The 14,165-nt window shown below is 39.4% G+C and overlaps 1 protein-coding gene across 5 annotated transcripts in view; it reads left to right on the forward strand.

Moving 5' to 3' along the window:
- LOC129747392 (protein Teyrha-meyrha) overlaps positions 1 to 3,003 on the forward strand; it is a 109,821-nt gene extending 106,818 nt beyond the window's left edge. For 3 of the 5 annotated variants that reach the window (XM_055741588.1, XM_055741591.1, XM_055741589.1), the window contains 5 exons: positions 831 to 1,197; positions 1,300 to 1,543; positions 1,592 to 1,829; positions 1,906 to 1,980; positions 2,105 to 3,003. In XM_055741588.1, the coding sequence (XP_055597563.1) occupies positions 831 to 1,197; positions 1,300 to 1,543; positions 1,592 to 1,829; positions 1,906 to 1,980; positions 2,105 to 2,176 (996 nt within the window). In that variant the 3' untranslated portion in view covers positions 2,177 to 3,003. The remainder of the gene's footprint in view (positions 1 to 830; positions 1,198 to 1,299; positions 1,544 to 1,591; positions 1,830 to 1,905; positions 1,981 to 2,104) is intronic. The other 2 variants (XR_008737501.1, XM_055741590.1) reach the window with 2 other exon arrangements.
- The last annotated feature ends 11,162 nt before the right edge of the window (positions 3,004 to 14,165 follow it).

A 14,165-nucleotide genomic window follows, 5' to 3' on the forward strand; every position in this document is an offset into this window, starting at 1 on the left:
ATGTTACAATTTCTACTGCTCTATCCTTTCGTTACGGAGATCAAGGCTATTTCTAACATATCGTCGTTTGTTGCAATGCAATAATGCTTAAGTCTTAAAAGTCGATTATTCGACGTCTGTTTTTTGGACCATCATGTTTCTATTTTGGACCACCCTCGGGACCTATTTTGGACACCCTTAAACTAAATAAGAATTAAAAAAAATTCATTAGGAATTAAGTAGAACCTATATTCGATGTTGGTTAAATTGCTATTTAAACAAGCTTTTTTGATTCTGCGAGCTTGCAAACTAGTGTTGATGTGTTTAATCATAGCTTTGAACATGTTTATAGTTGTAAGTATCATCACAACTATGCAGAAAAGTTCCTGAAAGTTGACTCCAATAATGACACTTCTTCCTGAAATGGGCTTGATTCGGCTCAACTGTTTAAAATCAAACTTTTTTTTTTGTTTTTGTCCCTTATTTGCTTATTCAAATGGTATGTAAGGTATGATTAGAATAATAGGAAGGAGGAGAACAAATTTGGTACAAAAACCATACACAGGCTCGGTTCCATAGAAGAAACAAAAATTATTTTGAATTTTAAGTACAAAATATTCTATTAATCAATAAAATCCTAAAAGTTCACATTTACTCATGTAAACGTTACTTGAATTTTTTGCATAAATTCATGGATGAGCTATGAACCAATACGAAGCTTTTTAGATCTCAGGTTTTGAAAAATTCAAAAAGGACCCCAAATCGACCCAGTCTAAATAATGGTCCATCATAACTTTTACCATAATCTCGGTAATCGTCATAAGACATTATTTTTCCTTTCATTCAAACAGCAACAGCAGCATCACCACCACCATCAGCAACAGCAACAACAGCAGCAGCAGCAGCAGCAGCAGCAACAACAACAACAGCAACACCAAAGCAGCCAATCGTCAACGCAAGACGAAGACGAAACAGTGGACGTCGAAAGCTATGGAGATGAAACCTCGAACGGCGCCATCAACATGACCTCCTCCAACGTCATCCACCACACTAATAATGGTATGCACAACAATAACAATAACAACAACAACACCCCCTTGAAACCGGATCCTCCGCTAGGTGGCAAGATTCCTCCGATGGAAGAAAGTGCCATCACCTCGCTGAGTTCGATTGTACCACACTGGGATCGGAAAACACGGATAAACCTTCCGCTTAACTGTAAGTTTTCTTAAAAGTGATCAAGAAGCCTCTTAAACTTTTCTTGGAAGTGCAGCTTGAGAAAATATTTCTCTCTTCTGTTTCTTCAACGCTCTTCTTCAGGTACAGCCACCTCCGAGCACAATTCGGTGACCCGTGTAACACCGACGAGCAGCGATCAACGGATAGATGTCGACTACGAACAGGACCATAGCCAGGACATGGTCACCGACAACGATGAAGAGGTCATCGTGGACAACACCGACGAAGAGGAGTGTCACAAACGATCGCGACCGATGCTAACGACCCTAGGAATGCATCATCCCGGGGTTGTGCCCATGAACTGCCCCAGGGACGAAAAGAACAGGTAATTTCAACCTCTAGAAGCTGAACATATCATCACCCTTGCCTAAAGACGAAATTTTCAACCCAACAGCACCGAAGAGGCCACTTCTTCGGTTGAGATTGACTCCGTTTCACCGGATTCGATGCCGATTCGAACGGCCGGAACGACTCCTAATTCAGACTCTTACGTGAGCACCTCGGCAGAATCGTCGGCCGAACCCTCTTCCAAGGCTCAGGTTCTGGAAGAGCTGAAGGCTCGGATACGAGAGCTCGAAGGTTCACCGCACTACAAATGTTTTATATGTAAGGTTAGCTAAAAGTTTATGCTAATTGAAAGAGTTGTTAATAATTCTTTATTTTTTTGTTTTTATTTGTTTTCTACAGGAAAAGTGTAAAACGCTAATCATTTCGAAGATTTGCGGCCATTACTTGTGCGAGGATTGTTGGATTACTGAATCGGTAAGTCTCCTTGAAAGATATTCCTGTTTACCAACGATTCAATAAGCCTACTTTTAGAAAAAAAAAAACAAATTGTTTTGGATGTTCTATTAATGAAATCTTAAATTTACCATCTGTTTTACAGGAATCCTCCAAATCATGCCCCCGTTGCAAGATTGTCACCTCGAATTCGGACTTTAGAAAAATTCATGCCTAGTTTCGGTACACTTAAATGCATTTGAACAGAACGAGTCGATTTATTTATTTGTCTTAGATTATTTATTATTTTCTACCATTGAAAACTTTATATCGAACAGATTAGAAAATAAAGTTCATCTTCAAACATAAACGTACGAGAATTAAATGTCGATCCCAAAGCTTTTTTGCGTAATGTTTAAATTTAATCTAATTTTAAATATTGTAAATAAAAACCCAAAATGTTGAACAGATTGTTAGGTGCAATAATTGTTTCGTTTTCCGAGATTGTTCATTTCGATGATCACACTGGAATCCAATAATATAAATAAAAAAAATACAATAAACTTATCCCAGTGATAAAAACCAATTTTTTCAAGGCTACGATTTGAGACACTAACGTAAAATATCAATCACTTTAAAAAAGTAATCAATCGAGGAAAAAAAGATAGTCCTTCCCAGCAAAGGCTTACGTGTTATCCAGAATTCAGAAAACAAGAAAAAACCTTGTAATAAGCGTCACTAGATAATTCGATTATGATTCAATAATATGCTGTTGTGTACATTGCAAACTTACTATTGGAATAGGAAGTGTAAACTAAGGCAAAATAGATCAATGATATTCTTACCTTAAAACTTCTACAACTTTTTCACATTCAGTCCAGCCAGCCAGCAGATCAAAACCAAGCATGTCTAGCGCAAACTACAATCTGAAATTAAATATTGAAAATTCGAATTATCATAAGCTAACTAGAGGCCGAGGAAACATAAAAAAAATCTGTTTATGTCAAATTTCTCAGAAGTAAATCAACAAAAGATGATCAATAAAACTATGTGATTGAATATAAATTGTTTTCTCCAATAACGCAATGTGTCCGAATATCCATTTCTATCAACAGATCCGAACAAGACAACGAATTTCATTCCTACGAATACTATTTGGGTACATTTGTGCATGTTTCGCAGCAATATTAGGAGAGAGTTCATCAGTCATCTTACTATTGCTAACTGCTCAATGGTCTCACGTGGGGCCATGGGAAAAGTCCTCCACCGTTGAAGATTCGAAGCGAGTGTCTTCACTTGGTCCAGAGATTCGCAAACCACCATCAGGCGTTATCTGGCTACTGGAAACACTCTACTTTCACAACTTGTTGCCCAGCTACCACGAAATTGAAAGGATTCACTTTGTTTATCTCCATCGACATGGTCTTTCCGACATTGATTTTGAGATTTGCTGCCTTTGATCTTTCGGTGATGTCGTCGAGTTTGCTCTACATGTCTTGTTGTCTTTGGGCGAGCAAAACAATATCGGCGAAAAGACGGTGCAACATTTGTTCTGACAAGGAAGGGTTGGCTTCCAGCATTTCAGCAGGAATGCAATCGATTCCAGGCGCTTTGTTGGATTGCATGTTTTTGGTTGGCACTTCTATTTCAGCCAGCGAGGGCGCTTCCGAGTTGATGCCAATAATGCGACTTACTGTTGGCGCTTCGAGCTGCGAGTTCTATTGGCTATCGCTATTCGTGACTCGGAAGAGTTGTTTGAGGTGCTCAGTCCGTCGTTTGAGCTGAATTGTTCGATCGGTCAATAACTGACCTGCTCGGTCTTTTAGCGGAACTCTAGCATTAGTCCTTGCACCACTAAGGCGGCGAGAAATGCCATAAAGTAATCTCATTTAAATGCCTTTTCCAGCTCCGCATATCGTAAGCGAGAGTCTGCTTTGGCTGACCCGGTACATGCCTGCTCAATTCCGACCAGGGTTCCGAAAAGTACTGGCGAACGACAGTATGCTTGCGAACGTCGCACATACACCTCGATGAAAGCTTTCAAAATATTTCTTCCCCGACAGTTTTAAAAGGAGCGGTCGTGCAATGTACAGCGATGCCTTATTTTACCTCATGCGAGAGTTTGTTCGTGGGTATGAAAGCTTTTTAAGCTCCGTGACAGCTTTGGGATTATCTTCATGACAGTTTTGAATGCGTTGAATTTGGCATGACAGTACTACTTACTCCGACCTGTAGCCGAGATTCGCTTTGGATTATCATCCACGGTCGGGCCCAGTTAATTTCGAACGAACGTAGGTATGAACTTCTTTCTCGTTTAAGAGGGGCAGGGGAGGGAGGTGATCACCCCGATCACCCTACTCATAGGACCCCATAGGATTGAAGGTAATCATATCGCCTAACCTTCACCGGCACCACACATCGCGTTACGCCTCGGTCGTACGCTGCTGCTCGATGGCTCGTTCGATCTTTTCGAACCGAGCAGCAGCGCATACGACCGAGCATGGGTACGGTATGGGCATGACAGTCACCTGTGACAGTCCTGCCCAAAACTGTCACACCCTGAGCCAACAGTCTGGATGATATAATTTTCCAAACAGGAGGCATGAAGGGATGAAAACCGAACTGTCGGTTAGGTTCGCTACAGCATAAAGCACAACATATTCGGCAGCGCAAGTTTTGAGCCGATTGTTCAGAAGTTCAGATACAGTCTTTGTTACCGAACGTGTGCGATGAAGCTGAAGCGTTTCGATTCGTTACCGACGGTACAGCAGCAAACTGAGTGGCAAGGCAAACCGATAAAGTTTGTTCGGCAAGGAATAATGCTGTCATAGCAAAGCTGTACTTTTCGGAAGCCTGATTCCGACTTTTGCCTTTCTCCGATCATCGACCAACTCCAAGTTTCATCCAACATCCATTCACTTCTTCTTCCAAAAACTTTACTGAGAGTACTATGGCTTGTCGTGATAAAGACATTCTTGATTCCACCCACTGTTCTTCGACTGTTCCGTCTGTCGGCAGTTCCGTATGCCCTTTTCACCTCCGGATTCTCCAACCGGCGGACGTCGTATCGACACCAGACTTTCTCCTCACGCCGTTGGGCACGCTTAATCTCGTCAATGACGAGATCATCAAGAAGACTCCTTCTCCATTTTCTGCGGATGCAGATGTGATCATTTTGATTTTCTGATCGGCCATCTCGGTAGCGTGTTCTCCTCGAATACCAGAGTAAAGCAGGACTTGGCCGGTCTGTGTCTTGTGTTCTCCACTATAAGACCAACGAACTTCGCTCAGTTCCAGAAATTCAAGCTTGTGGCGGCCTGATTCTCTAGCAAGTTGAGACAGCTTACCTCGTTGTGCAAGGGTTAAAACGTTCCAAGTTCCAATTCGTGTCCGTTTTTTTTTTAACGAACGCACACATATAGCATCTCACTGAAACTTCATGTTTTTTTGAAGAGATCTAAATTCTACTTAAGACTAAAACGTACATCTTCCAAGAATTTAATTGCTAGCATCGTACTGATGCTAACACCACCAGCCCACAGAAAGAGTACTATGTGTGCCGTGACCGAGACTCGATCCCATGACTTCTAGCTTAGAAGACTTGAACGCTATCATCTAGGCCACGGTCGGCAGCGGCGGCGGTTTTCATGCTAAAAGTCGTCGCCAAAGTTCCAGGTCGGTCGTTTCTTTCGGGTTCCGTAACAATTTTATAAATCGGGAGCAGTAGGTTGTTAGCCTAAGATCCCTATCCCGCGATGGGGCTGCCAACTTTGACTTAGCTGGTGGAAGCCGCATTTCATAAATTCAGCCGCTCGCTGCGAAACAGACGCTGTTTGAGCCGCCCCTGAACTGGAGAACAGACGCTCGGTTGTTGTTGCACGCCGCCCCTGACCTGGGGAACAGACGCGTGCGGCCACCTTCTCAGTCAGCATGCGCCCAAAGCATCCACCGGGGTTGGGTACCCGATCTCCGCCTAGGTTACTCGCATTTCAGCCGGTACTACGGGGAGGTTGAGATAGGAGTTGTGAATAAGAGGTGTTATGACCACTATGGGGCTTCGTGTAGCACATTACCCTAGGGTTGCCATCCGTCCCGCAAAAGCGCCTCGCTTTTTTTAGAAAATGTCCCGCCGTCCCGCTTTTTTAAAGAAAACTTATATGGTAGACTAAACCTTCTCCGACTCATACACTTCAAAATATTTGGTCCGTGCTTGAGAACACGCTTCTTATAAAATCTCTCCTCAATCATTTTCAACTCCTGTCATTTTTTTCTAATCTTCTTTTTTCCATGTATAATTTTTTAAACCAGAAATGATCTTAATCAAAGAACATGACATTCACTGAGAAGTCTGTAGAAATTAAAAAGATAACTCTTTTTTGAAGTTTCACTGACTTACATTGGAAAACCTCAATTTAAGTTCATTGGTTCAACACAGAAATTCATTCAAATACCAATAATGATTTTTTCACAAAATTAGCAGCATTTTTCTTCAAAGTTTATAAAAGACAAGACAATTCGCTTAGTTCTTTGCATTGAAGGATGCCTGAATATTTTTCAGACATACCTGGACCGGGCGAATCTGGCAAGTTTATTTTAAATCCTGCAAAACCGGGCATCTGATTGCAAAATTTTCAACCTAAAATCTAGGCAATATCAAAACAAATTTGGTCAAAACCACAGAATTATTCAATAAAAATCAAAAGAACTTCACTTGAAAATATATTTTTACATCAATATTCATCGTATTTTAGGCTTCCAAAAATGGGTTCATGATTATTTAGATTTAACTTGCTAAAAAAAATCTTTTTTGAATGCAAAAATAGGATAGGTTATAGTAACAAAGTTTTAGTTTTTTTTTGTTCAATTTTGGAAGTACAGTGAATTAATCTGTGCAAAATCCTGGCATTTTTCTACGAAATCCGGGCAACCGGGCCGGACCAAACTTTTCTTAAATTTTGTGTCAAATATTCGGGCAAGTCCGGGTAAAACCCGGGCAATCCGGCAAGCTGATTATAGCATCACCTTACCAATTGTGTTCAGTTACGCGTTTTTTAAGCACTTTAATATTTTTCTATTGAAGAAAATATTCTGTAAGTTGCTTCCAAATGTAATCCTAGCAGAATCCCTTGAATGTAAAGCTTAAGGAAAAAGTCGATTGCCGGATAAAATATAACTGGACTATCGATCGAAATAAAATAAACTATTTTCAATCAAACAATGAATGAATGGACAGTATACATCAAATAAACTTGGTAGATTTATCAAAAACGGCCGATTAAAAATACAAAAAACTATTTTAAATTTAGGATTTTCAATTGCTCTGAACTACAATATTTTCGACTGAAGAGTTCGCAGTTGGAAATTTTCTTAAGAATTCAATATTTTAAACAATTTCAAATACATTTTTGAAGAATTAAGTTTTTAAGATGTTTTAAAATGTCCCGCTTTTTTCGGCGATGTCCCGCTTTTTTTTCCTAAAATGTCCCGCTATTTTCTAAAAGTATTTGGTAAGCCTACATTATCCACCATTTGCAAGCCACGAAATATGAATTTTTTAAACCCATGGTAAAGGCTCCAAAGTAGGGCAAATAGCACTATCTTTGATGTTTTTGAAGGAAATTCTAAACTTTGTATTGATACAAACAAAACTTACAGAAAACTTGAAAAATAATGGCGTATATTCAGAAAACTTGTGTGTTTCATCAAGATTGGTAGATTTGTACAAAAAACTAGATCTCTTAATTCGTCTGAAAAACTTTATTATCATTAAATACGCTATCTGTAAGTTTTGTTTTATAAGAAGAAAAATATCGTTATCAAAAATGTTCAACATATAATGATCTACAACTTTTGTAAAAACGCCACTTAAATCAGACGTGTTATATAAAAGATGGCTGTTTTATTTTACTTATACTCCGCATGAGACTTGCGCATACTCGGAGTATTTGAGCGACAAGTGTTAAGAACATTTTTTTGCGGCGTGCAGTACCAGAAGCTGAGGAAGGCTGGATGAATACGCTGGGCAGGACATGTTGCGAGAAAGCCGGACAACTGTTCTGCAAAACAGGTGACGAGCAGGGGCGCAACGAGTGAAGTGGTTAGACCAAATGGAGCGTGTACCGTCGTATGTGGGATGCCCGAGAAAATTGAGAATGGTTGCCATGGACTGAGTAAATTGAAGGAATGTAAAAAAGCGAGATATTCTTCCAACTAATTAATTTCTTATTCCATTTATTTCTAGCTGAACTTTTGTCATAGTATGAATCCCTTAGTCCATTCCATCTAATTCAAAAGCAATAAACACGATCCAGCTTCAATGTGTCTTACAAACTGAAGTCGAACAAGGCACTCGATTCCCCATCCTTCCCGAGGTACAGCTGCTAAGCGGTTCAAGTTCCGATAATTGCATATAATTGAGCAAATAGAGTGATTTATAGTGGTATTTTCGCGCCTTCAATAGCTTGGTGTACTTGAGCAAGCTGGCTCTCTACCCATCAGCTTTAAGCAACTCGTCGGAACGGCACGATTATCGTGAACATCTTTTCTGCTGCTACTTACCACGTGCAGTTTGCTCGCTTGTATTGAACTTTTCCGAAGTGTGGGGGAGAGGCGGCAGTGAATAAATTTTGCTAAGAAAAACACTTGGACGATAAAATTACCGATCATTGGTAGTTAAATTAGAGCATTTTGCAAGACACTTCTCCCAACCGGATAAGGAAAAAACGGCCTTCCAGTTAAACCCATAAATAACACTGTTCGCTAAAATATTCATTGAGTCTAATTTGGAAGTAATTTATTGATTATTTGAAACGATTATCCTATTGGCGTGGCATCGATTGACCTACGGTATGAAAAATCTTCCCCTAGCTCGAGGATGTTGCTTCCAAACGATACGGGAGATAATGTTTTGCAGATTATTTAGTTACGCTGTAGCAGGTTTCCGGAAAAGCTGGTCCCACCGATGCTGGTCTTTGATTTTCTCAATCTATGCTGCTCATGTATCAAATGGGGAAACAAATATCCAGAAGGGTGCCATTAACTGAATTACGCGTCGATTGTTGGTTTTGTCTGTGTGAGGTTCAATGGCAGCTCAAAGGAGGCAAAAAAAACGGGCGATGAGGAAAAACTGATACCTACTACCACAGATTGAGATTTAGTACCTTTGGTTCGATCACGATTGCTAAACCGGATACCGGTCGGTAGTCGTTTCATTAGCAGACGCAGACACGTTTGAAGAAGATTTATTTATTGTCTTTTTGAATTAAAACGATGATTGAGTTAAGAGTTGTTTTTTTCGAGCGGAGCGGACTTTGATCTTGACCAGAGGCTACTTTTCCTAGATTTAGTTCATTGAAAATCCATCATTCATCAAAGAATTGTGGTTTATTGATTTTTAATTACTTAACTTTTAATAATTCGACGTTTATGGGTTGTTTGATATTTATCGTATATGGTATATCGTATATCGTTTATCGTTTATCATATATAGTATATCGTATATCGTGTATCGTTTATCATGTATTGTACATCGTATATCGTATATGTATCGTATATCGTATATCGTATGCTAGGTTAATGGCATTGCGGTGAACTTTTTACGACGAAAATTCTTGATAGAAGAATTAAAGATTGAAATTAAATGACGGATAGATAAAGCAGATGCTTAGTAGGAGAAAATGTATAAAAGTTGACAATGAGCCAAGAGCATATTTTTATGGAAAGCTTCAAAGGTGCGTTCTAGACCCTTTGTCCCGCATCAATTGAATGGCTGGGAGAAGTAATAGCGAGATGCGCAATTACGTTCACCCATACATCCAACCCGACGGATTGGCAAAGCACGTGCTTCCCAAGCAACCAAAAGTCACATATTTACTTGAATGAAGGCTTTGAAAGTTACATGTTGGCTGACCAAGAGAATCAACTGCCCAATTCCCTTTAGTGAACAATATGTACTCGTTAACGAACTTGAAAGTGGCAAAAGTGATCAGTATGTACGTTGTATGTGACTTGTTTTGCCCAATTCGCATGAGTGATCTATATGTACTCATTAACTACCTTGAAAGTTGCATAAGTGATTTATACGTACGTTATACGGGACTTAAGGCACATAAAGGACACAAAAGTGCTCAAAACGGGATTTGGTAAGTCACATAAAGGATACAAAAGTGCTCAGAACGGTATTTGGTAAGTCACCAAAAGTGCATTGGTGTGCTTTCAAAATCAAATCACCACTTCGAGCTTTAGTTTCAGTTTGAACAACATCTAGGCGTGGTCTTGTGGTAGCGTGTTCGATTCTCACCACAAAGGTCGGGGTTCGATCCCCAAGCCGGGCAAGCTTTTTTCAATTAGTAATTTGGTACTTGAGAGACCATTCTGATACGATATATGTAGGAAATGTAAGAAAGAAGCAATTGAGCAATTTGTCGAGTTTGGAACTCGTTCGTGGCATCATGGCGGCATAGTAAATAATCAAGAGAAGGTGATATGAACCGAAGCCAAAGGTGCAGTTGAGATAGAGAAAGTTTTTTTTGCTCATTTTTCGATTTTTTGGAAGCTGAATTAAAAGGCCACTGGAAGCTGAATAGAAGATCATTAAGACTTGTTTTGGAACTTGAAAGTATCAATAAGAACTTCAATTTTGAGCTGCATACAACGTACTTCATATCAATGATGGGGCTGAGTAAGCGTTTTTTTACCTGTTTTATGAGACTTTTGGTTGCTTGGGTTCCCAATCCATCGGGTTGTATGTATGGGTAAACGTAATTCCGCCTCTCGCTATTACTTCTCCCAGCCATTCAATTGATGCGGGACACAGGGTCTAGAACTCAGCTTTGAAGCTTTCCATAAAATATACTCTTGGCTCATTTTCAACTTCTATACATTTTCTCCTACTAAGCATCTGCTTTATCTATCCGTCATTTAATTTCTATCTTTAACTCTTCTATCAAGAATTTTCGTCGTAAAAGTTCACCGCAATGCCATTAACATAGCATAAAATAATAATCAACGGTGACTATTCGTTAAAAAGAATATATCGTATATTGTGTATCGTATATCGTTTATCGTTTATCGTATATCGTATATCGTATATCGTATATCGTATATCGTATATCGTATATCGTATATCGTATATCGTATATCGTATATCGTATATCGTATATCGTATATCGTATATCGTATATCATATATCGTATATCGTATATCGTATATCGTATATCGTATATCGTATATCGTATATCGTATATCATATATCGTATATTGTATATCGTATATCGTTTATCGTTTATCGTGTATCGTTTATCTTTTATCTCGTATCTCGTATCGTGTATCGTTTATCGTTTATCGTTTATCGTTTATCGTTTATCGTTTATCGTTTATCGTTTATCGTTTATCGTTTATCGTTTATCGTTTATCGTTTATCGTTTATCGTTTATCGTTTATCGTTTATCGTTTATCGTTTATCGTTTATCGTTTATCGTTTATCGTTTATCGTTTATCGTTTATCGTTTATCGTTTATCGTTTATCGTTTATCGTTTATCGTTTATCGTTTATCGTTTATCGTTTATCGTTTATCGTTTATCGTTTATCGTTTATCGTTTATCGTTTATCGTTTATCGTTTATCGTTTATCGTTTATCGTTTATCGTTTATCGTTTATCGTTTATCGTTTATCGTTTATCGTTTATCGTTTATCGTTTATCGTTTATCTTTTATCGTTCCTCGAAACTCTGCGTAATGAAGCTCGAGTTCGCCCTGGTAAATATTGGCTTGAGATCTCTTTACTTTCTGTAACCAACATAAAACTTATACTATACAGGAAGCTAAAAGCAGCTCCAATAACGTTGTTTTGTCATAGAATCAAGTCTATTATGCCTGAAAGCTACCGGAAAATAAAGATGATCACGAAAGTTGTCAGGACTACCAGCTAATGGACCCTAATTGCACTGACTAAGCGCTCTGGCGGGAACAAAAAGGTTCCTATTCTACACTGAGCTACAGGTAGCTTCAAACCCATTAACCTCGCGCTAAATAATCTCAATAGAATTCATTTAAAAATTAACACCTCTCACCATAGGCGAGACGCCCGGAGAACGATCATTTATGAGCTTTTAGTTGATAGCTCCCGATGATGGTTCTGTACACATCACTTCAATATCCGAGTTGCAACTGGTTTTGAAAAATTCCTTTCAGTTGCCTGTCTATTCGGATCAGTGGCGGTCGAAGCGATCTGTCCTAATAACATCCATAAACAAACGGCGAACCTTTGCCGGCAAAAAAGCCATTCGGACATCCAGTATCAACTTTGTCAATGAGAAGAAGTTCGGGAGGTTTTTATATCTGTTTTTTTTTCTTACACACTGAACGGGGTGTGGCAGCCAGCAAATAACTAATACTGGACGAACAATCGGTCCTTCTCAGCAAGGAATCCGATCCGAGATGATGTCGTCCGGTCAGACGGGGAGCAAATATTTGAAGTGCGGGAATGGGATTAAGATGTTGAGAGTGGTATAGGTTTTCGGAATGATTAGGCTTTGAAGTTGAACGAAAGAGTTCATTATAACTTAAAAAATTGGAAACTTGTGAGCTGCTTTTGTCATAGAGTGATTGGGCATTGATCTAAACCTTGAACATTTCATTATTTTAGAGAAATAATTCCAACGAAATTTTAAAAAAAGAATTGACCCCAGTCATGAGAATATTTCATGTTAGAAGAATATGAAATTAAGCCAAATAATTTCAGACACAATCGATGTTTACATCTTTTTGATAATTGACCTTATCTCGTTAACACTTAAAAATATAATTTTACAGTTGTATACGAAAACAGAAAAAATATGAAATCTCACATCTTCATCACATCCGACTCATGATGGTAATTGCTCGATTAATCACCATTACACCTTCAATAAGTCGTGAAATTTAATAAGTTCGCAAGATGTGCTATTGTATTCGATTGTTTATACCTAACGACACGGCAAACGAGAAAACACCTCCTCCGAAAAGGGAAATTATCTGTATAAACATTACAGTCATCCGGTTGTGTGAGTTGAAAGTCTTTACGCCTTTCGAGAAAGGAGACGCTTCCGTTTATGGTTTGCTAACTATAGCATATCGCTTTCCTCTGCTGTGCAGCTGTGAATTCGAATCGCGCAAAACACTCGGCTTTCACCGCGAGCTTATCAGGGCCATGACAAGTCTCCCCACTTGAATTCTACGCGCTAAATCTCTACTCCTCGCGTAGGTAGGCCCAGTTGGCGTAACTCTCGCAAAACCCATGCGAAATGCCACACGCTGCTATTCAGAAACAATAAAAGCAGTGAAATTTTAATATTCAATTTATTCATTGCTTATATTGTACGGGAGTCGTTCGGCTGACAGTTTTCCCGATGCAGTAGCAGTGCTCCTTCAGACAAAACGCAGATAAAACGTAAGACAAAACCTCGTCCGCACACCTAAAAGAAATCCGTAGCATTTCGCTTTAAAATCGCAAACGTCAGCTCGAAACGCGAAGACCCCTGCTGCGGAAATCACTTGTGGAACAATCTCTGCAGCAACTCACAGCACCATTTACCTGCCAAGAGCATTTTTCGCGAGATTTGTCCCTCTACATTCCGTTCGGAGTTGGTGTTTGGTGGTGGGAATTCGGAACCACGTGCGGCCATACCGTTGCTGCCGATTGCTTGCATTCAGTCGAGTGGACGGCGCGGGGAGGATCACACCCGGTTTAGCCATTCTCCCAACTGACAGAAGTTCTCTTCCGCACTTGCCATTATTTGTATATGGTCTAGATTAAAGAAGACAAATACTCTTCACACCACGAGGGTGACCATTGGAGCGATTTCTCTGCAGGCGGCTATTCCTGTATCCTAGGGTGGTAAGAAATGGGAAGAAATATACCTTGACAGAATTTGATTAATTCTATAGTTTGGTAAATTTATTAAAGATGTAAAGTTGAAATTTACGAACGGATAAGTTTTATCCAAAAAGTTTTTCAAGAGATGGGACTGGGCTGGTGCTGGACCCTCGGACCAGTTTTGGGCGATTCATCATCGAGACAGGTGTTGACTTCGGGAAGGATCCGGATCCATTTAAAGCTAAGTGTTTTTTTTTATTTCTTCGACTTAGTTGCTTAGAGAAAGTTCACTGGTGTTGGGAAAAAGTAGTAGAAATTTTGACATTTTGAAAACTTTACCATGCAAAAATGTTTTCAAGATCTCTGGGCGTTG

Source organism: Uranotaenia lowii, chromosome 2 (assembly GCF_029784155.1).
Source record: "Uranotaenia lowii strain MFRU-FL chromosome 2, ASM2978415v1, whole genome shotgun sequence".
Taxonomy (NCBI): Eukaryota; Metazoa; Arthropoda; class Insecta; order Diptera; family Culicidae; genus Uranotaenia; species Uranotaenia lowii.